Genomic DNA, 27714 nt, shown 5'->3' with positions numbered 1-27714 from the left:
GAGCTGATGCCAAACTCACAGACCATCATCACATATTCAAATTCAAAAATAGAAATCCTGGTGGGAAAAAAGAAAAAGCCGCAGAAAATTCTCGGGGACTTGGCTGTGTGAAAAGTGCAGGTCTTGCATAATTTATTAAGAAAGCTGTAATCTATCCATCCGTGTGTCCGTGCCTATGGCTTTGTGTACAGTCATTGATCATGCCGTGAATCCAGAAACAAGAGATTTTACAGCGCAGATGCCGCCGGAGCTCCGCATCCCAATGAGGCGCTGAGCAGCAGCCGAGCCGTTTTCTCTCGCGTCTTGTGGAAATGTTGGGACGAGGCGCGGTGCTCTGTCTTTAGTTGATGCCTTTTACCGTAAAACAAAAAAAGACACTGTGGTTTTTTTCACCCAAGTTGGGCTGAGGTGACCGAGATCCCCGTTAACTGCGGATGTCCCTGACCAATTCAAGCGTCTTTCTGCTCAACGAGGTGGGTTGTTTTCAGTTTGTCTCTTCTTTTTGGATCTCTTCAGGGATGAATGAGGTAATTAACGAATGAATGAGAAGGAAGGGGTTTGAAAACAAGCTGCATACGTCGTGTAGCCCTTCATTACTGCACCTCCAGACATAAACAAGCACTAAAAGGTAGGAGCAGGTTCTTGTTGGGATACCGATAATTAAATCAGGCACGCTGACCTCACCGGGAATCTTTCACTTCGGAGGAGTCTCGGCATGTTGTTGGCACTGTCAGTCTGCCACATGAAATTAGGGACATATAGGTGTAGCTTGATTTTAAATGTTCACAGTAAACATGTGCATGAAATAATTGGTCAGCAGGAGCAACAGATGAAAATCCAGCTCTGTTGGACTGTTAAAGCTTCCACCTTATCATTTATTAGGTTATGGGAAAAATAATTACAGCTCTGCTTCAGGGTGAGCCACAGTAATTGCATTTAAGATATAATAATGATTTTGTCACACATCAAACATGCAGTGAGAGGGTAATAAATCAGGTTTTACATATATTTGAATGAGAAAAACATTCATATTCCTCTACTCTTCAATCCATGGCACTACACGTGACTTAAACGTGCATGCTTATGAAGTTTATGTCATAATTATATTCTTACTGTACACTTTTATTACTTTTTGCAACAGAATGACATCAGGAAAAGATTCATATTCACAAAACAAAATGAATACCTTTGGGAAATACACGCCTACATAATAAAGGGGAATATAGAGTGGACCTTCCTTCTGTAACAATGTTGTCATGTGTAGCAATTGATGACGTAAAAGCTGTAAATGCAATATGCATGGGCATGATGTAATTCAGCTCAATGACTCAGAATTGTAATCCCCGTGTGTTTCCAAATGTAATAATGCTCTCTTGGTGTGAGAATGCGATCCACTAATAGCTGGTGAAAAGAGGACAGAGGATTCTGTTATTATAGAGAAAAGTGTGATGAAATAATGACGCAATCCTCTATAAGCCACAAAATCTATAGTGTTTAATATTTTAGGCTGTTTTGTCTGTTTTTGTGTGTGTTTGTTTTAACATGGGTGGAATATGAGACAATGAGCCCCTGGGCACAGATATGCAGAAGGCCCCCACCACCTTTCCTACAAAGGAGACCCACAGACTTTGTGGTGTAGTTGTTATCTATCATTTTGTGGTTTGGTATCTCTGTGGTAATTTTGTGTCTGGTTGTGGTAGTTTAGCGTCTATTGGTAGTTGTTTCACGTCTCTTTGAGGTAATTTATGGTCTTTTTTGATCATTCTGTGTCTATTTCGTTGTTTTGTGTCTCTTTGTTGTTCCTTTGCATCTTTTTGTATCTCTTTGTCATTATTCTGAATATCTTCTCAGTTGGTACGTATTAATTTGAGCAACATTTTTCAGGTGAAGGCCAGGGAGGCTCCCTGACACTTTCAGCCTCTGAGCCTGTGCTCAGTAATACATCACTGTGTTTGAGAGTTGATGACTTGCTTAACCCTGATCATCCTAACCATTAACTCAATTTTTAGGTTACTCTTTCCGGTCTGATTAATAGAAGAAATAATCAGAGAGAATGATTCTGCATTTTCCATAATTAACACAAACTTCTGAAGCTTGACAAACTGAGGCCCACCTGTGAGATAATCCATGATCCAGGACACCTTTGGGGCGTCCATCTGCATCTCTATGAGCTTGTTTCCCACCCAGAGGGCCTGGACTGTTTTGAAGGTGCTTGAAAAGTCAAAGCACATGATTTTGACTGTGCTGCCAGTCTTATCCAGCTGGGAAAAGGTCCTCTAGAGGAGCTAGATGATTGCAACATTTGCTTCAGTGTGTGTCTGGTAGGCAAACTGCAGGGGGTCGAGTCTCTGCACTAGATTCATCCGGTGTGTCAGAGTGCTAAAAGTCTCTCTAGCATCTTGTTGAAGAAGGTTTCACTCTTCAAATTAAACATCTCGTCTTGAAAAACAAACTGCAAATGACTTACGCAATTTGTGCCATTATGTAACATTTAGTGAGGTATGACACACTTACTTTAGAAAAATACTGAGGAAAGAGAAAAGTTACTGAGCAGAGTTCTTTGAAAAGTAAAGTAACCAGCAAAATTTGTCTCACTTATTTGTCACATCATTGATCAAAGGTTTTAGGTTGCAGCATGAGACGGAAAACAAGACTGGAGTTTGGTGCATTTCCTGCATATTCAATTCTTCCCATTGCAGTAGTGCAGAGACTAAATTTGTGTTGTTTATTGATGATAAATGGAACTTCACAGAGGTGTGGACTGGAGTCACACGACTTGAACTCGAGTTAGAACTGAAAACCAAATTTGATAACTTTAGACTCGACTGGAAAAAGACAAAAGTACTTGATACCTTTCTCCAGGCCCAAAGATTAAAAGGTTTGTTTGAATCAATCTGACAACATCCAGACATACTGTAAGGGGGAATCATAAAGACCTAATCTTATTACTGAGCTAGTTGGGGAAAAAAAGATACCAAAGATAATTTTGTTCACGTACAAAAACTACTTGATAGCCAACAAAAAACAAATTACAGATGGAGACACAACAACTTCCAACACACTTGTTTTAACAAAGAAAAGTATTCCTGACTTTTGTAAACTTAATATATCATTATTCTATTGTTAAAATGGCAGAACAGTTGGTGTAGAGCGCATTATTAGTCGTTTAGGACTTGAAACTCAAAGTTTAGGACTTGGGACTTGTCAGTATTGACTTGTGACTTGCAAAACAATGACTTGGTCCCACCTCTGGCACTTTGTAAACAATATGTAAAGTGTTAAAGGCATTGAACACCCAATTTAAAGCTGGCAGCATGAACATGCATGCCCATGACAAATAATTATGTTATTCATCATCACATTTGGAACAGTGATCATTGCTTAATGTCTCATTTCATGAGGAAGAGAACATGCTTTTATTTATTTGTTTTGGACTGTAGAGTGATGTCATGTATTTTTGGAAATTTACAGGTAATATTTACATTAACAGCTTGAAAAACCGTCTTCTGCTGTGATTAAATGAACTGCTCAGTGATCTAACTAACTGCCCCAGATATTTGTAATACACTGTATATATGTGTGCTTTATCTGTACATAAAGTAAAGTGTTTGTGCAGAGAGCTGCTTGATGACACTATCACTCACTTCACTGGCGTCCCAGCAGTCTGTTTACCTCCTCCTGGTGTGCGCACTTCAAACAGGGATCAGGTCTGTGTTGGAACACACGCTGTACCTGCATGTCTGAACCCATCAAGTACTGTACGAGCCTCATGAAAGGATTTGGCAGCACCCAGGTGTCATCTCCCTCCACTCAAAAATCAAAACGCAGCATCCCCGCTGCCTTAAAATAGCCCCTCATCCATAATGCACCAGCAGCAGCTCTGCCCACAGAGGCGCTTCTTATGGGACAGACTGACAGACATCTGCACTCAATGCTTGGGTGCAGCTCCTAAAGCTGCTCTCTCTCTTTTCCCTGCCTGTCTCGCGCTCGGCGCGAAGCACTGTGGAGTTTAACTTTCAAGCCTTCATTCATTCATGTTTTATTCACATCTACTGCTCATGCAGAATTCGAGTGAATGCCTGCTCTGTCTCTCTCTCTCTCTCTCTCTCTCTCTCTCTCTCTCTCTCCTTTTTTCCTCCTCCGCCTCACTGTTTCCTGCAACCTATCCTATGAATTATGAATCTCAACTTTGCTGGAGATTTTCACATCACCCGTAGTCATGGTTTTATGCTGTCAGACCGGTCTGTCTCTAGATACATTTTGTTGATTTCACACCGTGTCTTACGCACAACGTTCTGCACACAAATTAACACAAGAAGCAGATACAGCCTTCTTCTTTTGAGATATTTGGTTGGTTCGTGCTTGTTTTTTTTAAACCTCCCACATCCACATCTGTACACATCCATAACACACACACTCGGCAGCTGAGCAGGTGTCAAAGCACAGCAAGCCATGACATCTACTGAACACACTCAGTGAACAGAAGGCTACACAGGGGACGCCTCCACATGTCGAACAGAGACAACTTACATGGCTCCCATATCCCCTCGCCACCACAAGACTTTCTCCTGTCTCTAAACTTTTGGCTTTTGACATGTTGAAATCCTCAGGGGCTGAAATAAAAGTGTGATAGGACTGTAGATGGCGGATTTTTCCCTTTGAGATTTTGTCTTTGTGTTTGTGAGTTATACAGCGTGGTTGTGGATAGCCCTGTCTGCATACTTGTGTGTACCTTTGGTCTGGAGCTCATGGTCATAACTTGTTATATTAGTTCCAGTCACTGCAAAGCTTAATGATACAACATGCAATTATATTTTAGAGCAGTGGCTCCCAACTGGTACAGCCACGGGGTCCAGATTTCTCGTTGCTCATTAGTTCAAGTTCCACACAGTTTAATATACTCAGTGTCATGCTTGCGTTTGGTTATCTTGTTGAGTTAGCTTGCTGTCTCTGTCCAGTAGCTGTCTGTTAGTTACTCAATCTACAGCAGGAAATGGCACGTTAATAGTATAAAAGCTCTGTGTTGGTACTTCAATGTACTTCAATATAAAGTGTTTTTTACAAACTGTTTGTGAGTCACCTGCGGTGCATTCAGAATGAACCTGTGACCTGCTTGTGGACTACGACCCACCAGTTGGAAACCACCTTGTGGCAGCAGCTTCAACACAGGCCTCCAGGAAGTGCACCTGACTTTGAAGCCAATTTGACATAGTGGCCAAACTGTGTAACTACAACTTGGGGCTGTGTCATGTGATGACATTGGGCCGAAAACACTTTTTCCAATAGACTTGTGACAGAGACATCTGTAAATCAATGGACACTTTTTTTTGAGCATTCTATTCAGTCCAATAGCATTTTGAAAGTCTAGAAGAGCCACCAGATTAAATCATTTTATTCCCATTCAAGTTAGCGGAGGACTACAGCGGGTGTTAGCCCATCGGCTGGCGAAATCTCTTGTGTGTTTATTCTATGGACCCAACAATGCAGAAATCAAGCTTATTTGGCGTCATGCGCCATGGAGCAACTATCATAGGAATGACAGGGCCCCGCCCCCAGTGTTGTGTCCAGTTCTCTTTACACATCCATGCTTCAACATGACACCGACCAAAGCCATGCACATAAAGAAATATGTTTCCTGACTTTAATGTGGGATATTTTGACTGGCCTACACCAAAAATGTGATCTCAACAGCATCAAACACTTTATGGACCACCAGTTGAGAGCCATGACCTTCACCTACCATCAGTGCATGACCTCACCAACACTCACGACACTGAGTGGGAGCAAACCTCACAACTATGTTCCAAAATTGTGTCCTCCCAGAGGAGTGGAGGCAGCATGTTAATGCCCGTGATCTTGGAAATAGATTGACAGTAACATATGGATGTGAAATTCAGGTGTCCCCATACTTTTGTCCGTTATGTGTGTGAGAATCCCAAGACGTGACTAAAATGAGAATATGGTGCTTCAGAATAAATTTTTCACTCTGATCTGAAAGTGTGGATTGATTTTACATCGCAGTAGCAGTGAGATTTTCGTAGCCTGGTTGTCGCTGTGAGATATGATCTCATCCAACCTAACTACACCTGGTAATGTTGATCTCCAAAGAGATGTTCTGTCGTGAATGAACTTAGCATGCGGTTGCGATACAGAGTCCCATTGGACAGGAGAGGTAGAGATGAAGAGAAGCGAGGGGAGCAGCAGAGAGGGTGGGAAAGATGATATGCAGAGCGGAGAGAGCCTCACTGACGTAGCAAAGGGTTGTGTACTGAGAGTGGTGGAGAATAAGAGAGGGGGGGGGTGTAGAGAAAGAGAGAGGGATAGACTGCTTACAAGCACGCTACAGTACACTTCAGTGTTACCCAAGAGAGAGAGCACACCATGACTGACTAGCAGAGAGAGCGAGCAAGAGAGACGGGGAGTGTGCTCTCCTACCTCCAACTGAGTAAGTACGCTGCTATCTCTTCTGCATCTCATCTCTGCTGCAAATTGCATTCATGGCCACCTTAAACCTAACAACAGATCTATACAAGCTTTTTGATAAATATCTGATTAGATGGCGATAAAAGATTTACTTTGGAGAAATAGGAAAACCTCTCAACTCCTGTAATTTTGAGTGAAAGTTTGATGTGAGTTGACGTATGCGGCTGTCAAAGTGGGGCATGGCTAGTTTTTCATCTACATTTGGAGCGCTTTGAACAAATTTGATGTACGTCCAAACTCCTCACCCTCAGCGCTGACATTTCTGTGGAAAGTCTGAGTTGCACTAAAGCAGAAAATGGCATTTAGTGCAGTTGTGTGACAGAGGAGCAGTGGTGGGAAGCTGTGGGCACACTTGCAGGCGTTCATGCTTTCTCTGTTGGTGGGGGGAAGGAGTGCATTTGGGACCGCTAGGCTTCCTGTGTGGGGTCAATTAAATACTGCATGAGACAGAGCACTAAAAGCCTGTCCCGTGAGGAGCGAAGTGCTTTGTGTGTTTGTGTGTGTGTGTGTGTGTGTGTGTGCATGCATATGTGTGTTTGTTGGCGCATCAGTGTGCAATGCCTTGATTAAATTTGATGAACCAGCAATGTTGAGAGGGCCAAAGATTCCAGTTCAGCTTCTGTTTGAGTTCCTGTCAAGAAACACTGCCTTTTTATTATTTCTTTTACTTATCAAAGATGAGGACAAAGTCACAGTGTAAGGAAGTAATCCGTCTCATTTTTTTATATGACATCTGTATGTTTGGCTGGTCTTATCTAGGACATCTTTTTTTTTTTTTTATAAATATCTCCAGTTGATTCATCTGTCTTTATGGGCTGTAACATTTGCAATCTGTTCACGCAAATGACTTTTATTTTTATAATACAACCCTGTGCAAAAAATGTCTCAAACTTGAAAGGAAACACTCTGTTTTTAGATGTAAAGCCGGGATGTGCGAATATGTAGGGCACCATTACATATTGATAAGTCTGACATTCCCTCAGTTAGCTCAGCCCACTAGCCAAGACGCACCAATTAGGCCTAACCGAAACTTAAATCAGGTCAGCGTCTAACAAACACATCTGATTTAATGAAGGATGCAGCAGCACTGTGCCATTCTGTGCTGCACTGTAGGTACACAGCTTTATGTGGGTTAGCTTGAGCCTCCCTGCACTTTGAAGCAGTTTGGTGAAGTCAGGTTGAGGGATCCCCGGGGGGGATGAAAGCCTAAGTATGCACAGCGTAGCCGGCAAGGCCAAGTCAACAGCGGGGATGAAAGATAGAGATCCCCGGCTGGGCTCGCTGCGTCCTGCTCCTCTTCCTCCTCTGTATGCCAGCTTCACTGTCGACCCATCCCTGATGATTCACATCATTGCATTGTCCTCATTGCATCAGGAGTATTTCTCTTTGCAGTTGGCTAATAGGAGATGCTCCTGATTCTTTAAACGCCATACAGACTGCTGTTACTGTGAGGACTTGGTGTGTTGTCTTGCGTGTGTTGAAATGACTTGGAAGTGCTTATTTATAGGCTGCCAAGGGCTCATTACAGGCAGGGAGAGAAAGTATCCTGAGGCAACATTAGAGCAGGAGGAGGGTGGAGCTGCTCAGGACAGGATGGAGTATCAATCTGGGTGGCTCTCCTATTGATCCACTCTGCCCTACTCTGGTTGCACTGTCAGGAGACCTTCTCTCTGGCCGATCCACCTCTGCCTGTAATGCTGCCTCAGCTCCCACTGCACACCGATATGTGAGGTGCATCTTCACAAGTCAAAAGGTGGGAGACGCGGGGCAGCTTCTCTGCTTAAATCTGCAGATTTGCTGGGGAAAATCTGGAACTCTCTCTTCTCTGAAATGCCCTTTTGCAAAAGCCACACAGTTCCCAGTTGGTGCAGAGCTTCTCAGTTGCTTACAGCACAAGAGTGTGGTTGCACTGGGTGGCTCTGCGGTGCTCAGCAAGAAAATAAATAAAGGGCTCAGTATCAAACCCTGATTTTTTTTTGTACCAACTGAAATGTTTCTGCAGCATTATCAGGGAGTACAGAAACATATTTGATATTTAAGCAGATATTTAAACATGTTTTGCCTGGATTCGATTGTATTTTATTACATTTATTACTAATTTTTGTTCAATAAAAAGGATTTTGAAGAAAGAAAATATCTCTCAAAGAAAAGAACTGTTAATATGAAAACTCATCTTCTGTGTTGGCACTTGTTTTTAAAAATGTAAACCGTGATGAGAATTAACATGCGTAACCATTTACCTTCCTTTCCTCGATTGTGACGGCCTCTGTGAACTTTAAAGCGAAGTGCTAAAAAAAGAAACATTATGAAGTATGCCTGCATCACATTACCAGGAGGATTGAACAACGCTGGATGTAATATTATCCTGCTGGAGAGGAGAAGAAAAAACATATCATATCATTGCAGCAGAGACTGAATTCGTGCTATACGCTGAGCAAAGACGAGCCTCAGTGGCTGTCTGTTCTTGTTCTCCATATAGACACTTAGTTCACATTCAGATGGGCTATCTGGCTTCAGTGAATATAGCTGAGCCAGTCTCAAATCTGCTTTGCTCTTTCTTGAGGGAATTCATCAAAACTCAGTGAACTTTGACAATCCTCCGCTATCCTCTCCCCACTGCCAACCCCAGTCTGTGATGGGAGGAGTGGAAGGAGAGGAGAGCTATATTTAGACCCACCGAACAGCAAAAAATAACAAAAAAAGAAATGATTCTGCTGTTAATCTGTAGTCCCATTGTTCTAATATGCTGGCTTTCTTCTTCCCGCACCCTTTTTCGTCTTTGTCCCTCTGTTTTTTTCACACTCTTCACCTTTTCCTGTTGTCTTTTTGTTATTCTGTCTTCCTCCGTTTCTTTTAAATTTAAGCAGTTTAAACATTTAACACACATGACACATGACATGATGCACATTTATAAATCACTTTTCAGGATTTGTCTTCGAGTTTTCCTAACCTAATTCACTGCTCAGGTAAATTCCCTTCCTTCTCTCAGTTTCTAGCTCTTTTTTTATCTCTTGTCTTTTCGCTCCCTCTCCATCTTTGCATTCCTCTCCCGCTGTTTGAAAAGCTGCTACTCAATGGCTGCTGCATGCACTAATGATGAAAATTGTCGCCCCATCTTCTTGGCTCCAGAGCATCCGAGGAAGCTAGCTGCTCCCACTACAATAACATGTGTATCAATGTATGCTTGCTTCCCTGTACTTTTAAAAAGCCATGTAGAAACATAGCCCTGAGACATTTTTTGCTAAAAGCCCCGGTGGAGTGCACTTAATTCTTAAGCAGCCAAAGTTGAATGAGGGTAAGGAGAGCGCACGCTGCCAGCATAATGGACGCTAAAGTAGGGTCCTCAGTGCCTGGGGCGACCTGAAGAGAAGGCATGTCGACCTGGCTTGCCAGGAACAACAAGGCTTGTCTCCTACAATAGAGACCTCTCTGCTGGCTTATTAAGACATCTGATGGACTCTAGATGGCTGCTTGCTGACTCACCGCTGCATTTCTGTTATGTAGGCTCATGCATCACCTTCCTGTCAGAAGGATGGTGCAAGGCAGGCAGACAAGCAGGCGGGCACAGCCCTGCCCTCCTCTATTCCTCCCCTCTCCTGCTTTCATTCCTCCATTCATGTCCTCCTGTCGTTCTGTCTCCCTGTCCTCCGCTACCTTTACACCCTTTGAGCTGTTAAAGCAGTCACCTGTTAAGCAAAGAGAGGTACTAATTAAGAAAGGAAAGACAATTATAGACTCAGCCGTCTCTTGCTTGGTTGTTATTGTTATTATCACTTAGCATGGCTTACATAAGGGCTCAGTCTTTGTTCTGTCTCATTTGGAGAAGTTGAATCTATGGGAAAATGACACTCTGCAGTGTGTGAGTAAAGTATTCATCAGCTCAGCTTGAGCTGATGTCACTTTTTAGGACCTGTTAAAGCAGGACATAAGAGGAATGTGTTAATGTGATGCTGGAGAGTAATACATGAGATTTGTGGCGTGGTGGGGCAACTCGAGAGGAGAGGAGAGGAGAGGAGAGGAGAGGAGAGGAGGAGAGGAGAAGAGAGGAGAGGAGAGGAGAGGAGAGGAGAGGAGAGGAGAGGCGGTGCATGAAGCCAGAGAAAAGCTCCTTTTCTTACATGAGGGCAGGCTGGGAGCTGAAGAAACCCACTGTACTCTACCAATACGCGGGTGTGTACACACCAGTACTGCAGTCAGGGCATCAATTTTGTATAGGAAATGGCTGTTGAGGCAGCGCAGCAACGTCAGCTGTGAAGCACTTAGCCTGAGCGCGCCTCTCTCTCTCTCCCCCCCTGTAACCACGGGCTGAGGGGAGGAGGGTTCCGCCTTTTCTGTGCAATGGGGGAGAAGGGAGCGCTGGCAGCACAATCATGTCTGCCTCCGACTCGAGCGCTACAGGACTCATCTGTAACAAGGTACGCTGTTGATGCTCCCCTTTTCGTTTAATCACTCTGCATGCAAACTCAGTCTCCTCATTCATGAGTCCCCTGTCTGTCTGCTCTGAGACATCTTCTTCTCTCTGTTTTTCCCTTCTCCCCTCCCCGTCTCACTCTTGTCTCAACAGAAGTCTATTCCTGCTCACTCACTTTGCCAGCATCTCCCCAGTTATCCTCTCCTCCCTCCCTCTTTCTCCTCACACTGGACATACTGTACTGCACACATACAGTTTTTCTGTCTATCTCAACTCTGTATAGGCTACTTTATAGCTTTGCATTGAACTGTGAGGATCATCTGTTGAATATCATGGGTTTTGGCTCTGTTAGAGTCGTTTCTCCTGCCTTTTTATGAAGTCATGCTTACCTTTAAACACTGAAGTTGAGCCCATACTCTTGTGGTTCTGTTTGCTCAGTCAGGTCCAAGATGTTACTATGAGTGCGCAACAGCTTCTTAGAGTCCACTGTGAAATATCAACAATTTAAAAATAAAGTGAGGCACCATATCCACAGTCAAGTGAGAATATTCACAATCTTTTTTTTGCACAAAATTTCATCTTTAGCTTCCTACCTGTCCACTGCAGCTAAAATGACAGTAACTTCGGAAGGTAGCCACTTGATTAACTACAGACTGAAGCCCAAACGTATATGTACCGCTGGTTTCTTTTATAAGAATAACTTTCTGTGAGGCTGAAACTGTTTTCTAAAAGAATTACATGAGACGGATAATCTGTTAAAAAAAAGGAGGAGTGTTGGAACATCGCCTCACACGGGACACCATGTATTGGTGACCCACTACATTCAACAAGTTCTCAACAGGAGTCTCAAATGCACCTGTCAATCATGTCAATCACCACTTTCAAACTGTCAAACTAAGCAGCAAAGATCAAATATGAATCAAGATTATGTTGCTGCGTTACCTACTTCTCATTATAACTAGAAACATATTTTAGTGTACTGTTTAGCTGTGAAATGAGAATTCTTGTGACCCAGCCCCTATGTTGGAAAAAGTCAACCCAAGTACCAGGCACCCCCCAAAAACTGTACTAACTTTCTTATTTAACAGCTAAACAGTACACCTAAATATGTTTCAAAGGCAATAAATAGGCAATGTAGTAAAAGAATCTTGATTCATATTTGATCAGCGCTGCCTAGTTTGACAGTTTGACCGTAGTTCATGAGCAGTGATTGACATGACTGACAGCTGCGTTAGACTCTTCTGCTCTGATTGGTTATTTTCATTAATGTGCGGTAAGGGCATTAAAGTGCTACAAGACAACAGAGTAGACGGAGGAATATGATTTTTTTCAGACATTATCTGTTGTGTGTAGTGCTGCGTGAATATAGACACCGTGTCCACCAAATAGCAAAAAGTATTTTTTTTTAATTAAAAAAAACTCACAAACATAGCTTTAACTTCAGATATATGAGAACTGTGGGTTTTGTCCCACATCACTGCATTGGAAGCATGCTAAGAAGTAATGGGAGGAATGTTCATAGCAAGCAAAATTTGTTTCAATGTCTACATGGACATGTTAGTATTATTTTAAGACAAATTTGAAAAAAATGTGAACCTGTCCTTTAATAGTAATTTCATCTTGAAAGAGTAAAACTGTTTAGTAAAAGCTCAAAGTAAGTGTGCCCATAATTCTTTTGGTGTTGCAGATGATTGGGATCTGTTTCAGAGTCCGTTCTGTTGGCTTTTCAGTCGACAACCATTTTAAAATCTTCCATATTCCTTATTGGGTCTCTTCAACAAACAGCAAGGTGAATTACACAATACATTTGACTTAATCATTCATGCAAATAATAAAAAATGAATAAATACACACACACAAAAAAAAGAAGAGTATGAAATCTCCCTGACTGGGAATGGCTTTGAACAGCAAAGCACTGAAGGATGTGTCAGAGTTACCAATGAGGTGACACTCTACATAGTAATTGGCTGTAATATAAAGCATTTATCATGTAGTTGAAAGGCACCAAGGAAGAGAGAGAATAAGAGATAGGAGCAGAGGCCTTTGAGATTATGTAAAACTTGCCATACATTTGAAAGAAATATTTTACACATTTAAAAACTTGTCAGTGAATTAAATCAGTGACTCTTGTGTCACTCTTTGTATTGAAAGCTCAGACAGTTAATCTTTAAAACTGTCTTCAAACATCTGGCATGTGGTGAAAATGGTGGGGCAACAGGGACCAAGACACTACTGCAGGTGACAAAATAGTCTATACATGACAAGTAATGTAATCATCCTACAATACAGTGCACTCTTTCTCCACCCATATCTACACTGTTGTCAGCAGTAGGGATGTCATGATTATAGATTTTCTTGGTACGATTATTGTCAGAGAAATAATCACGGTTTTACGATTATCACGATTATTATGCATTAATTAATTTCACACTATAAATGTGTAAAATCACATGAACACTCCTTATAGATCTTTAAGTTTCATTTATTTCCATGTGCTCTTGCTTTTTCTTTTATCTCTCAACACAACAGTGATGGTTATAAGTACGTGTGGCGACTATTTTGTTCATGTATGAAAATATAGTAGCCGTACAACCGGGCTTGGTAAGGTTGGAGTGTTTTTAAGTTGATGTAAAAATAAACGACGAGCATTTGTGAAATCCCACACTCGTGTGGACGTGAGTTTCTGCCTGTCGTCTCACTTCAAAGAGCTACACTGACCCAAAACCATTAAAGCCTCACGCTGTGTGCACACAAACTGCAAAACTATCCATCAAAAAAGTTTTTGAGACGTGCCTTAGCTTGTCACGTTGCACTGTAAGCCCAACTCGTATCATACCACTACGCCATTAATTGCAAATGACACGCTAACATATAATTTTTTAATTCAATGTTACATTAGATAAATTGAGATTGACGTATTTTAACCCAGTTATTGTGCATTTACCTTTACTTGCGCATGTAAAGCCAGGTGGTTGTCCCGTAGGTGTTGTATCATGTTGCTCTTGTTTGATCCTTTGGCCGCGACTTTTTTGCGACATGTTTTACAAACTGGTTGTCGTCAACAATGACCCCTTGGTCATTTTGCGATAGCCAAAATGATCCCACACGGCTGACTTTATCCATTTTTTTGGGGGGAATAAGTCTTCTTCATCCATACTTCATCACTCGGAGACGCCGCTTGTGTAACTTTGATTTCGTTCCATGTGAGTTGCGCTGACCTACTGTATATGGTTCCATTTCGCGGCATAATCTTTGGAGAGTGATGGTGTTGAGGAATCTTTACGAATAATTAACCGTGGCGTTTAAAATCGCGGTTAATAGTGAAATCAAGTAATCGTGACATCCCTAGTCAGCAGTGGAGGCTACTTTGAGAATATTATAGTTAAAAATATAAAGATGTTAGCCTTAATATCTGAGTGTCTGAATCTAACATTGAAATTTCTGCAGGTTTAGAACAACTCAAAAGCCAAAAATTAGACAGCAAAGACATCTGAGCATTTTGCACTGTTGAAGCTCATTGGGAATCCATGCAGTATTAGGCAAAGCAGTGTGACGCTTTAACAAAGGATTTAGGGATCTGGACGGTAACAAAGAGAAAAAGACTGGCAGGCTGACTGCTTCAACTTTAAAGGAATGTTGTTTTAGTGTTCACTTGTCTTTTTTTAATCTATACAGGAATTCACTGTTGGTCCTCTTCAATGAATCAAAACAATATACATTTGCAACGTTACAAAGTGTGATCGGTAAACTGTAGGTGAAGACAATGTATATACGTCAGTGCTAAAGAGACACTGAAGAGTCTGTACTTGAGAGTATCAGTCCTCTTCATCCATCTGCAGAGCTCGATGTGCTTTAATTAGGTTTTGTTTCTTCTGCTGGTAGACTCTTCAGATTCTGCTCCACCTCTGGCAGCCTTTGATATTCAAATGATATCCATAAACTCTGTGCTGGATTCAGCTGAAACAGTTTTTCTTTTTGGTGGCATGGGAAAAAAGCAAAGGAGGGGTGGAAATGGTGGGGAGGAGGGAAGAGAAGAGGGAGGAGGAGACAGATAGGGGGGAAAAAGGTAATAAAGGATGACGTTGTTATTGAGCTATATTTATCTTTTGTGGGTGCTCCTGTCTGCTATGTGAGGAGGCTTCCAGCCCTGCACCCAGCTGGGACTGCAGCCCCCAGGGAAGAGCAGGATGCTGATGGAGTGAGAGGACAAATGTAGGATCTGGTGAGGTGAGCTTTGGGAGAGTTTTATCAGCCTGGAAGTTCTAAGGGTAAAGAGGGTGACAGGTTCTCTGTCTGTATTGTAAGTGTACTCCAGTGAGTTTTTATTATGATCCTTCACAGTGTTTCATAGAGAAGAGATTGCTTTTTTGTTTGTTTTAGGGTGTTCGGAAGTGTGATGTATTTGATGATTGAGATTTTAATTCTTTGTAAGGAGTAAGAGTTGTGCCAAAGGCCAAATCAATTAGGATTAGGCTACATGTAATTATTTTTAGCACTAACTTTGAGACTTTTCAAATGTTGTCAGACTGAATGGATCAAATACCAAAAGTGAAACAAGTCATTTTGTGTGGATTGTGATGCTCAAAAAAAATGTACTAATTGTTTTACAAACGTCTGTTTCACCATGTACGTCAATATTAAAAATGTCCTTTTTTTGCCGCATGGCATCACGTGACAGACGTAATTACACTGTTTCGCTGCTATGAAAATTGGCTCTGAAGTCTGGCACACTTCCTTGGAGGCCTGGTTTATATCTACATTCAGAGTGTGTCCTCTTCCACAGAGTTCGCCATGTTGTTGTGTTTTTTCTCATTTTGATCAGCCACCACAGTTATACACTTGGCACATGGGAGAAGTTTCAGTTGGTTGCACTCTGCAACCTCACCACTAGATGCCACTATATCCCACACACTATACCTTTAAAAATGTTTGCAGTTTCAAATTAACACATTTTAATGACAGCATGTTGATTCAGTCATCCACAAACAAATTCAAAACACAAACTTTGAACTCAAAACATATATTTAGAAGTGACTCTAGTTAAACAACTTCTACATCACATCCTTTGTTGATTCAGACCAATCTGAAGTCTAGAAATGGAAAGATGGATTTTGTTGCATTATCCTGTATTATCAGACCTCTCAGAGTTTTGTCTTAGTGTTTTTTCTCTTTGTTGAATACTGAGCATTTTCCAACATGTGGTGTGCCTGACTGAGTGGATAAATAGACAACAAGCACTGTGATGGTTGTTGGTGTTGTTGCAGTACTCATGCACATGTTCCCCTGAGATGGCTGCTTTGGAAAGCTGCAGGAACTCTCTGGTCCTTGCAGGCTGGATCACATGGCTTCAGGAAAGGACAGGCAGGTTCAGAAACAGGTTGAACAAGGAGAAAGACATGGGAGACACAGAGGGAGATGTAGGTGATCTGTCCGGAGCGTCATCGGAGCTATTTATACTTTAACTATATGTCATCATTCTAAACAATGAGCAACAGCTGCAAGAAGGTGTTAGGCACGGTATTGTGGTGGATTTGTCTCCTCTCTGCCTGAGCTGTAACAGTTATTTCTCTCCTCTCCTCCTTTCTTCCAGGGTTCAGCCGATTCCTACACTAGTCGACCCTCGGATTCCGACCTGTCCCTGGAGGAGGACCAGGAGGCGTCTCGGCGTGAAGCCGAGCGCCAGGCTCAGCTGCAGCTAGAAAGAGCCAAGGTGAGAGCCTGAGGGTCAAAGGTCAATGCTTGTCTTTAAATTCACCTTCAGCTCCAGCAGAGCAGCATTCAAACAGCTGACTCATGTTAACACTCAGAGATCGCTTTACAATAGACTGATTTAATCTTGTTGTAGATTGATAAAGGTCTAGCCTAGCCGCTAACAGAAAATTTTGGCATTGTATGTTTCTCCAAACCTATGTATGTTACATTTGTGAGTTTCATGCATATCATATGAACGTTTCTAAAGTGACGAAGTTCATATATATGAGCTAACTTTGTCGTGAGAGGATGGAGGAGATGGTGGATGTAGTGACAACCAGATGAGACAGCTGCCAAGCTGCAGACCGCTGTTTGAAGCCAACAAAAAAATTTTTTTAGTGATATATTACAGCATTTCCAGCAGTGATTGTGCTGCCAGAAGCGAGCGTTTTACAAAACATGATCTTCTCCTGACCACAACCAAGTGGGTTTTTGTGCCATAACATAACCACACATTAACTACAGCACTGTTGAAACATAAAGAAATGTAAAGTTCCAGCTACAACATACAAATGTTAGGTATCTGTGGATTGCAGTAACATGCAATGCCAATGTTTATACTGGTGGTTGGGTTTGATTTGTCATATTGGGCTACATATAAAACACTTACATGACTTCTGTATTGTCAATTATGATCTCTAGACTAAAGATTTTTGCGAGTATAAAGGCAGTGATACTGCACATTGTTATATATGTAATTTATATTCTTGTCTTTTTTTTGTCTGTGAACAGTCCAAACCAGTAGCATTTGCAGTGAAAACCAATGTGAGTTACTGTGGGGCCCTTGATGAGGATTGTCCGGTCCAAGGTGCCGCTATTAACTTTGAAACCAAAGACTTCCTGCACATAAAAGAGGTGAGAGGCATTCAGCATTAAGATTAGCATGTTACATACAAATAAAGACTTTTATTATTAAACTTGATCCGTGTCAAGATATTTTGCTGCATAACTCCTGAGTCATTTCACTGTGTCGCAGAAATACAACAATGACTGGTGGATTGGTCGGCTGGTGAAGGAAGGGGCAGACATTACTTTCATCCCGAGCCCAGTCAAACTTGAAGCCATGAGGATAAAACAAGAGCAGAAAGCAGCAGCAAGGTCAGAGGTCACACAGCTCTAAGAGATCTCTGTTATCCCTCTACTTGTCTCTGTCTTTCTGTCTCTCTCTGTGTTGCCCCAGTTCCACCAGTTTCTCGTCTCAGACACTCTTTGAAAACTTTTTTTTTTCTTCCTTTGACGTAACCAGTTCTTGCTCATGTGTTGCTCTGTTTTGGAAGTCCTTCTCTCTAAATTGCCTCCTGAGGGGATTTTTCGCATAATGAAGCTTTGCATTATGTTGCTCCACAGGAAAGGAGGGAACGCTTCATCTGGAGGCTGGAGGTCCACCCCGCCATCTGCAGGTAAGTGGGACTGGAGGAGTCCTGCTGCTGCATCTGTCTGCTCTGCCTCTACGGGGACTGCATGCTCTCACAGGGTCACATTTACATACAGGGCTAGGCCTGGGCTAAAATATTCCCTTTAAGAGGAAATGTGTGTGTTTGGAAATGTCAGCCTCTAAACATAGTCTGACATCTACATCAAAATAAAGCTTGATGATTATGTGAGATGACCACTGACTGGCCAAAAATGTATGAATAAATGAATAAAAGCTGCTTGAAGGGCTACAGTGTAAATGTTACTTTACTGCAGCATGGCATGCATGTCTTTGTTTTGTTAATACACTCTTAAGTAGCCTTAAAACTCAAATATGTTATACTGAAGTAATAACTTATTGCCCAAGCCTTCTCATTAGCTGTCATCCTCCTTGTTTAATGTCCGTTCTGTTTATTCTGAAGCCAAACAGAAGCAGAAACAGGTATGTTTTCCATTGGCCCTCTTCCATATTTATTATTTAGGAACACCCTCAATTCTACTGCTAAACCTAATACATTTCAGTGCATTTATATGGCTCTGTACATGCAGAGCAGCTAGCTTAATGTGTGTGTCATGACAGTAAATTTACTTCAGCGTGTTGTATATTTTCCACCTTCAAACCCTGCCTGTGCCTGTGGCCTGTGCAGACTGAACATGTTCCTCCATATGATGTGGTCCCTTCGATGAGGCCGGTGGTGTTGGTGGGCCCCTCACTGAAAGGCTATGAGGTAAGACAACCATCAGAGCTGCTCTCTTAGTTAGACTGGTTCTGCTATGGATCAGATAAAGTCATTTATCAAGTAAAAATACCAAACATCTGCAGCTTATAACATCTGACATATGAGTATTTTCTTACTGAAGACCACCTGACATCACGAAATTGATGACTTTTTAGCAATGCTTGCATGTATGCATGACTCTAGGGACAGGTTTGTCATTCAGTCCACCACTTTGGTCCTGACTGAAATGTCTCAACATCTACTGGATAGACTGCCATGGAACTGGAGACATACCCAGAGGATGATTCTTACTGACTGGTGATCCTCTAACCTTTTGTCTAGCACCACCAAGTGGCGCCTGCAGACATTAATAATAGAGGTGGCCAGATGGTGCCACTGAAAATCTTAGGGTGGCACACCAAAACCAAAAACCATAACCTAATTTTAGGAATTCAATTATGTTGTTGTAGCATATAGGCTAGTTGAAAACTGTGTCAATATAAGGATAAAGGTTGTTGCATTCCGATTTACGTTGGTTTCTTATGTTACACTTAATTTCACTAATTATATGATGTGCATAGACTAACACTGGCACAGTTACATTTTGAGTTCCACAACAGTCCTGTTTTAATGTGGTATATATCTATACATGATAGGTGTGTCATTGTTCTTTAAATTGGCTGGTTGTCCTTTTCCTTAAAAAGGCAAATACAAACCTGTAATTTGAAGGAGTACTTCATTGTAAGGAACAAAATATTTACTGTGAACAAGTCTCAAATGTAGAGCAGATCATGGGTATCCATAGAACCCATTTTCATTCAGATAGGTGGGAGTTAAAGGGACTCCTTTGAAAACGGCCCTGCCAGTTGTACCCTTGCCAAAATTTAGTCTAAGTTTGCAACATTATTTAGCCCACTTCCCAACAAGCTATACTGACATGGTTGATACCAATGGATACCTTAGGTTGTCTAGTGTCACAAGACACCACTAGCTTCACCTAGCTTACAGCCTGTTAGAGACAGAATTATTGGCTTGCAGTTATTTTTGCCTGGGGGCACCAGTTAAGGGGGCAGTAATTGTGTCAGAGGGGCCTCGGTCCCCCTCTGGGCCTCCTTTGGGCATGCCATGATTTTAATATTTTTGAATTAAGTGTCACAACAGCTGTAGAAAGGATTTCTTTGAAATTTTGTTTTTTTGACCAAATACGGCCAAAAGTATTCCCATCAGCCTCGGCTCTACTTTGTGTAGTGTATGTTGTCTTAGTCCTAATTTGTAAATGTTAGCATGCTAACATGCAAAACTAAGATGGTGAACATGAGAAATGTGAAATGTTAGCATGTATTGTCACTGTAAGAGTGTTTTATGAATTTCAGTGTTAGCATTTAGCTCATAGCACTGCTGTGCCTAAGAACATCCGCACAGAGCTGCTAGAATGTAGTCTTGTTTTAATATTAATGCACATAAGCAAATTTAATGTATTTTTTCATGGTGCTGTAATTAACACACATTTATGCACCACGTATATGTGACATTATGTGACATATCTGAAGGTTTGAGCTCAGTCTCAGATCTTTTGTTCTTGGGCTTGATATTGTTTGCTCCCGTTTGTCTGGTCTAGTAGGACTTGCCTGGTTTGATCTGAAGGGAATCACTCTCGCCTCCATTATCCCATTAACACTGATACTAAACACCGCAGTCACATCCTGATGAAATTATGGCACACGCAACAGGAATCTTAGATCCATTTTGAGTGATACAGAACAGCGTGCATGCCCCTTTATGTTCGCTACCGTCTGTGATAGTCTCCTACACTGAACTCTGTGTAACTCATATGGGATGAGATGTATGAAAACACATCGCAGTTAAACTCGATTAATCTTAGAATATGTCTATTTCCAATGACTCTGCGGATGAATATGTTGAAATGTGAGGCGTGTAATTGAACAGAATGTCTCTGTGCTTCAACATTTTCTCTCTGCCCTGCTCTCTCCTCTGTGACTGCGCAGGCTGTGTGCCAAGCCGGTTGTTTTGTGTGTGTGTGTGTGAAATATTTATGCATCGCTCTAGTGATGTGCTTTGGGGATGCTCCAGTGGTGAACGCCAGCCTGTCTCCCTCTCTCTCTTCCCCTCTCGTTCTCCTTTTCCCTGCTTTGTCTCTCTTGTGCATAGTATTATTTTCGGTTGCTCGCCATTGTTCTCTCTCTTGCACTCTTTCCCCCTCTCATTTCTCTTCCTCCATCTCTCTGTTACATCGTAGACGAGCAACACCACTGTGCGCTTCATCCCCTATTCTGAAGGCCATCCATTTTTCAGGACTGTTTGAAAATAGACTGCTTGTCTTCATCCTCACAGTGCGCATGCAGACACACACTCTCACACAAACATTCAATCTCTCTCCATGTCATATTTAAAAATCTCCTCCACACATGTTGGAAGACATTTAAATAAACTCTGCGTATGGGTTTTCTCACAAAAGATGCTATTGCTTGCTTAAAAATTCTTAAAATTACATCCACTGTTTCTCCCTCATTGAAAAATCAAAAATCTATGAATATGGCAATATTGTTAATTTAAAAAAATTAAATACTGGAAAAGGGGACGTCTCTTACTTCACAGAGAAATTCATTTTCAGTGTATGGACACTGGACAGTTTAAGTTTCCACATCACACCCTGATAAGTTTACATATTGGATCATAACTGGCTCCTGACTAGTTGTGATGTCACAAATCCTCCAAGCATAGAGTGCTGCAGGAATCATAGTTTTTTGTAGGCCGACATGGCATCGCCCTGGTTCCCTCATCAAAAGCCTATGGGATTTTCCCATTAGCTTTTGGATTGCAGAACATAAGCTCTGTTGAAAACAAATGTTTGTGATACTCACGTTTTATAATAATCATCACAAAAAACACCACTTTTGTGATGTTTAAGGCATAAATGCAACCACCAGAAATAAAAAGTTATGCTAAAAACAAACAACACTGTGTGCGCATGACTTAACACCGCGCTCGGCATGATGCCTTTTTAAGACAAGTAAAGCCTTCAAAATTTGTAAATGAGCTATGTGTTGGCATATTTTATGTCATAAAACAAAATGTGAAAATCTCTTAAAGGAGCTATATGTAAGAAATCTAAAGCAAATAGTCATAAAATCATCCTAATATGTCACAGAGACTAAGGAATAATGTTCATATAACATACTGATCTCACCGACAACAATAGTACAGCCAGAATATTTGCATTTAAAAAAAAAATTACAGTCCGCAAATCATGTTTATGTTTTGAATTTGTGTTTTGGCCTGTTGCGTCACCCACCGCTGTCTACCAGTCACGCAGTCAGTAGAGTCTCAGCATCAGTTACAGTTATGACTGAGCTACAGCAGCACGGCAAGCAGCATTAGCAGTGTCCCAGTACACAGCATTAGCAGTCTCCTCAGCTGTATCCCAGCAGCAGCGTTAGCAGCAGAGAAGCCGGACTTGCTCGTACGGTCCACTGGAAAACCAAAGATCAAGGACGCAGCAACGCGGCCCCGCCACGGCAGCCGCCCGTGGGCAAAAAAATCAATCTCCAGCGTGTCGCTGTCCAGCAACCTCGAATCTGTAGGGGAGAGGGGGCAGTATTTTGAATTGGAGTGCAGTAACTGTTTTGGCCACATTCTTACATACAGCACCTTTAAGCTTGTGTTAACCACCTTATTTCAAGCATCAAACCAAAAACCCATTCAAAAAGCTGGTTGACTTCAAGACGAGGGAAATGGTAGTGCTAAAGTGTTAACTCATTTCTGGGGTTTAGAACTCACTCCTGGAGCATTCAATATTAGGGATGCACTATATTGGATTTTTTTGCCGATATATCCACTTTTCTCCCCCACCAAATTTTAGTGATCATCAGGCCTCTTCTGTAGTGGAATTAACAGCATAGTACGCATGCATACTCTTATCATGATGGCCCACCGGCAGATGGAGACATGAAATAGAATGCTTTCCAATGTATGTAATATTTATTCAGTTTACAAATGAAGAAAAAGCATGTTGGCAGATTCTAATAGTTCATTTTAAAGCCAATATCTGCCAATACCTATGACGTGCCGATATTATCGTGCATCCCTGCTCTATATCTGTAAAAAAAGGGGATACAAAGACACTTTTCCCCCGTCAGCAGGTGAACCTAAAAACAGTCTTCTTGTGTCAAACTCTGTACAGTGAAGCTCAAACATCCAAGTAAAGTTACAATAAAACAAGCACATTTTTGAGAAGGACTTTAATGGGACTCATTTCTATCTGCGGTGACTGTCTTTAACACCCTCTTTCTTCATGAGGAATGTAACTGTTTTAATAGTGAAAAAATGTTTTGTTTGTCCTATTATATTTAGAATGATTGTGTGCTAGCTATATGATGCTGCCATTTTGGCCTTTGGTCTTTCTTGTAAAATAGATCATATTAATCCCACAAAGACTAGCTCTGTCTAACACCTAACACTTCCCTTTTTATTGGGGTGGCTGTGGCTCAGGAGGTAGAGCAGGTCGTCCACTAATCACAAAGTCTGACTCCAGTCTGCATGTTAAAGTATCTTAGGCAAGACACTGAAACCATAAACTACTCCCGATGGCTGGGTTGTTGGTGTGTAAATGACTGAATGTATACTGTAACTGTGTAGCAGGTGGCATCCTGTATGATAGCACTGATCACCAGTGTATGAACGTGTGTGTAAATGAGTAAATGTGACAAATAGTGTTAAAGTGCTTTTAGTAGGTAAAAGATGCTATACAGTGCAGGTCCATTTACCTATTTACCATTACCACTTTAAGTCTCCATATTTAGTATATACAAACTGTATGTAAACATTCAATAAATGCACATTAATGCACAATGTGGAAGCACATTTCTGCTAGTTTAATGAAAAAAAGATCCCGTGTCTCAAAATAATGAGAATTTTTTTTCAAAATAATGACTTATCTCTACATAATGACTCAGTATTTCAAAAAAATTACTTAGTATCTCAAAATAAGGACTTTGTATTTCAAAATAATGAGAAATGTTTAGAATCTCAAAATAATGGCTTAGTATTTCAAAATAGTGACTTATTTCAAATGAATGACTTTGTATTTTTAAAATAATGACTTACTTATCTTAAAATAATGACTTATTAGGCTATCTCAAAATAAGAATTTTGTGTCACAGCATACAGTAGTGAGAAACTTTCTCAAAATTATGAATAAGTATCTCAAAATGAAAAACTTTCTCAGCATATTGACTAAATATCTCAAAACAAGGAGAAATGATACGTCATACGTCATAATAATGAAATATATTTGAGATAGTCATTATTTCAGCAAAGTTTCTCATTATAATGACTTACAGGCTCTTTTATTTTATCACATAGTCAGAAATGGGCTTCCATATTTAGCAGGTAAAAGTAGGTAATTAAAGAATAATATGTGAACTATAACTCTTCTTGTGAGCACCCATAAGTGGAGACTGGTGTAGTGCTTTTGAATGTTAAATAAGGGAATTAACACCAAAGTGTGACCAAAATCAAAAGTGAGTGAGAAATATAATTAATACTGTCGGGCTAAGTGTGTGTGCTTCTCTTCTCTCCACTCTCCTTTCCACCTATCTGTCACCTAGGTAACTGACATGATGCAGAAAGCCTTGTTTGACTTCCTGAAGCACAGATTTGATGGCAGGTGGGTACGGTTGTCTGTGTGGCTCTCCTTACAGCTGCAGCTCAGCGTACAGTGACACTGTGACCGAGCTTCAGAGCTGTTCCTGGGATTCTAGCTATCAAGTTTCATAGTCGATAGGACACATGGTGGTGATGATTTATTTTTAGCTGCAAGAGAGTACAAGTTCGTCTCATCCTTTGAAATGCTGAACAGTTGTGGATGTGATGTGACGAGACGCTTCTTCTGTAGGATCTCTATTACACGGGTGACTGCTGATCTGTCACTGGCAAAGCGCTCGGTGCTGAACAAGAAGGCCATAATGGAGAGATCGAACACGCGCTCCAGTCTGGGTGAGTGATGAGAAACTTGTCTTTGATCTTTTTTAGCTAAATAAAGACTAATACCTGCTAAGAATAGATGCCTCCTCTCTCTTTAATGTTAAGTCTGTGAGAAACTCAAGTAACCGATGTTGCTCGTGTCTCATACAACTGCCCGTCTTTCTTTGGTTTGCTGACAGCTGAGGTCCAGAGTGAGATAGAGAGGATCTTTGAGCTGGCCAAGTCTCTCCAGCTGGTCGTCCTGGATGCAGACACCATCAATCACCCAGCACAGCTCCTCAAAACTTCTCTGGCTCCCATCATCGTCTACGTCAAAGTCTCCTCTCCTAAAGTAGAGCACAACCCACATAAACTTCACAAAGAGATGCTAGCCTGTATAGTTGCTGATTATTGAAGGGACAGATCAAACATATTACATATTTTTCCTCTTACCTGCAGTGCTGTTTATCAGTCTAAATTGTTTTGGTGTGAGTTGCTGAGTGTTGGAGATATCAGCCATAGAGATGTCTGCTTTTTCTCTAATACAGTGGAACTAGATGGCACTCAGCTTGTGGTGCTCAAAGCACCAAAAATACATTTGAAAAACTCAACAGCAGTGTCTCTTGCCAGATATCATGACCTGGTTACTCAACATAATCTGCAGACCTTGTTGTGAGCAGTTTCATGTAGGAACTATTTCTTTCTACCAAACTACACCAACCAACTGTATCACCGGCTTTGAGCACCACATCAGTGCCATCTAGTTCCCTCATATTCAAGAGAAGGCAGACATCTCTACAGCTGACAATCTAGACTGATAAATAGCACTACAGGTTAGAGAAAAAAAAATGCATATTTTGCTTTTGGGGTGAACTGTCCCTTTAAAGATAGGGCTTTCATTACTTGGATTTTTTTTTTGACTGTCTGACTCTCTCTGTCTCTGGCTCATCTCACAGGTCCTTCAGAGGCTGATCAAATCTCGAGGGAAGTCACAAAGCAAACATCTCAATGTCCAGATGATGGCAGGGGACAAGCTAGCACAGTGTCCACCTGTATGTCACTCAGCCTAAAACTTTATAATTACATAACGCTATATGCTCAGAAAAAGCTTCACACAGTGATTTGTTATGGACACTCATATTTCTATCTTTGACTCATCAGGAAATGTTTGATGTCATCCTGGATGAGAATCAGCTGGAGGATGCATGCGAGCATCTTGCAGAGTACCTGGATATCTACTGGCGTGCTACGCATCTCCCCTGTTCTGCCCCTGTTAACCCCTTACTGGACCAAAGCGTGATCACCCCACCCTCAGCTAACTCCAGCCAACAGGTAAGACAAACACACAACTGATGTTTGATTTATTAATATTTTGGCTGTGTTATTAATCACAACTCTTCTGCCTCCTGTGTTCATTCACTAGTTTTCTGAGACTCAAGAGTTGATAGAATGATCACTACCAGAGACAAAGGTGAGAGGGAATGTGTTTCTCTTACTTATTTTGGTGAGCATCGGTCCTTTGCTGCAGGTTTCTGGTGTTGTTTTCCCCCTTGAAATGTTCCCTCTGTCCCTCTGCAGGAAGCCTGTGCTGTCGGCTGGGGTCAGACTAGGAGGTCATAGAGCACAGGGACCAGGGCGCCACCAGGGGGCAGCAGCAGCCCTCATCTCTCCAAAACCAGCCACCACCTTCTCTGGCCTACACCCAGACTGAAGAGGAGAACAAGAGCAGAGTCCCTTGCTAGAGAGAAAGAGCAGGAGGCTGGTGAGCTGGAGGAAGAGGAGACACGAAAGCAGGGAGAGGAGCAGGAGGAGGAGGGAGATTCGGAAGAGGAGCCTCCACCTCACTGCTGCCCCCTTGGGAAGAGCTCCCTGCCCCCACCTCCACGCGACAACTCAGGGCCGCTTTCTACAGCTGCACACCTACTGGTAACAAAAACCAGTACAGCAGTGCAGTCACTGCACACCACCTTCCCTCACCCTCCCTCCCAGCCTGACCTTGTCCCCAACTCCCTGCTTTCACACAGGAAGTAACCCCCCCCCACCCCCACCCCCACCCCCACCCCCAGCAGAGCTGAGCCAGCCCATGTGTGATCAGACACCCAGGGGTGGCTGTCCAAGACACACATAGACTAACTCAGCTCCCGTTGTAGGCAAATTAAACACCTGTGAAGGCAGAGTATGTTAGCATACAGAACTGTAGCATAGCAATGCTATCAGTATAACACACAAAACAAACATGAGTAGCTTCCCATCATAGGGTTCCCAGGGTTTCCTCTCTGATACACCTGGCTTCCCCCTCTGGCCAAAGAGTGCAGAGAGCAACAGAAACCCAAGTCCGTATGTCCTCCATCTCCACAGCTCTCTGTGAGCTGAGATTCCAGTTTAACCAAATGTTTCCTCGAAGGCACAATCGTTCAGCAGAGTCAACATGGTCTCACCTGTATTGACAACGTTCCTCTTCCTTTAGCACTTGCGTTCTCTTTTGGTTTATCAAGTAGCCTTTATTTCATTTTATTATTTTTTTTTTTACAGTAGCTATCTATACTACTATCTATGATTCATATCTTGGCTCTTAGTAAAGCTGATCACATATCTGTAACGCAACAGTGATGCAAAACTCATGCATGACAAGCACATACTTGCACATCAACAGTCTATATGCATCTTCTGTCACAGCTGTGAATGTATAAAAGCTGGTCCGTTGTCTTAGCAAGGATAATTTACAATAACTGTGGTTTGTTTGAAAATATGTGGTGGTAAATCCCATCACCTAAATGCAATTCAGTATTAACCAAAAAGTGTGGCTGTTGTCAAATATGATTTTTTTTTATTTTGTACTAAAAAAAAAAATAATTAAAATTCGTTCCAGATGTCATGAAATTTAGTCTCAGGCTTTCAGTTTTGGTACACTTGGTATTTATTAGCTGTTGTTTCACATCAAACTGCGTCAGATGA

General features: G+C 41.7%; 1 protein-coding gene across 1 annotated transcript; it reads left to right on the top strand.

The window, feature by feature from the left end:
• The first annotated feature begins 240 nt into the window (after nt 1–240).
• cacnb3b (calcium channel, voltage-dependent, beta 3b) lies at nt 241–26472 on the top strand. The gene is made up of 14 exons (XM_049582018.1): nt 241–473; nt 16485–16604; nt 17378–17500; nt 17622–17743; nt 17993–18045; nt 18481–18500; nt 18706–18786; nt 24405–24463; nt 24692–24792; nt 24960–25111; nt 25716–25811; nt 25921–26091; nt 26183–26230; nt 26338–26472. The coding sequence occupies exons 1-13, from the start codon at nt 435–437 to the stop codon at nt 26210–26212; spliced, it is 1167 nt and encodes a 388-aa protein (XP_049437975.1). The 5' UTR covers nt 241–434; the 3' UTR covers nt 26213–26230; nt 26338–26472.
• The last annotated feature ends 1242 nt before the right edge of the window (nt 26473–27714 follow it).

Source organism: Epinephelus fuscoguttatus, linkage group LG7 (genome assembly GCF_011397635.1).
Source record: "Epinephelus fuscoguttatus linkage group LG7, E.fuscoguttatus.final_Chr_v1".
Classification (NCBI taxonomy): domain Eukaryota; kingdom Metazoa; phylum Chordata; class Actinopteri; order Perciformes; family Serranidae; genus Epinephelus; species Epinephelus fuscoguttatus.
Note: the sequence above shows the minus strand (reverse complement) of the source record. Positions and strands in the feature narration are given on the sequence as shown.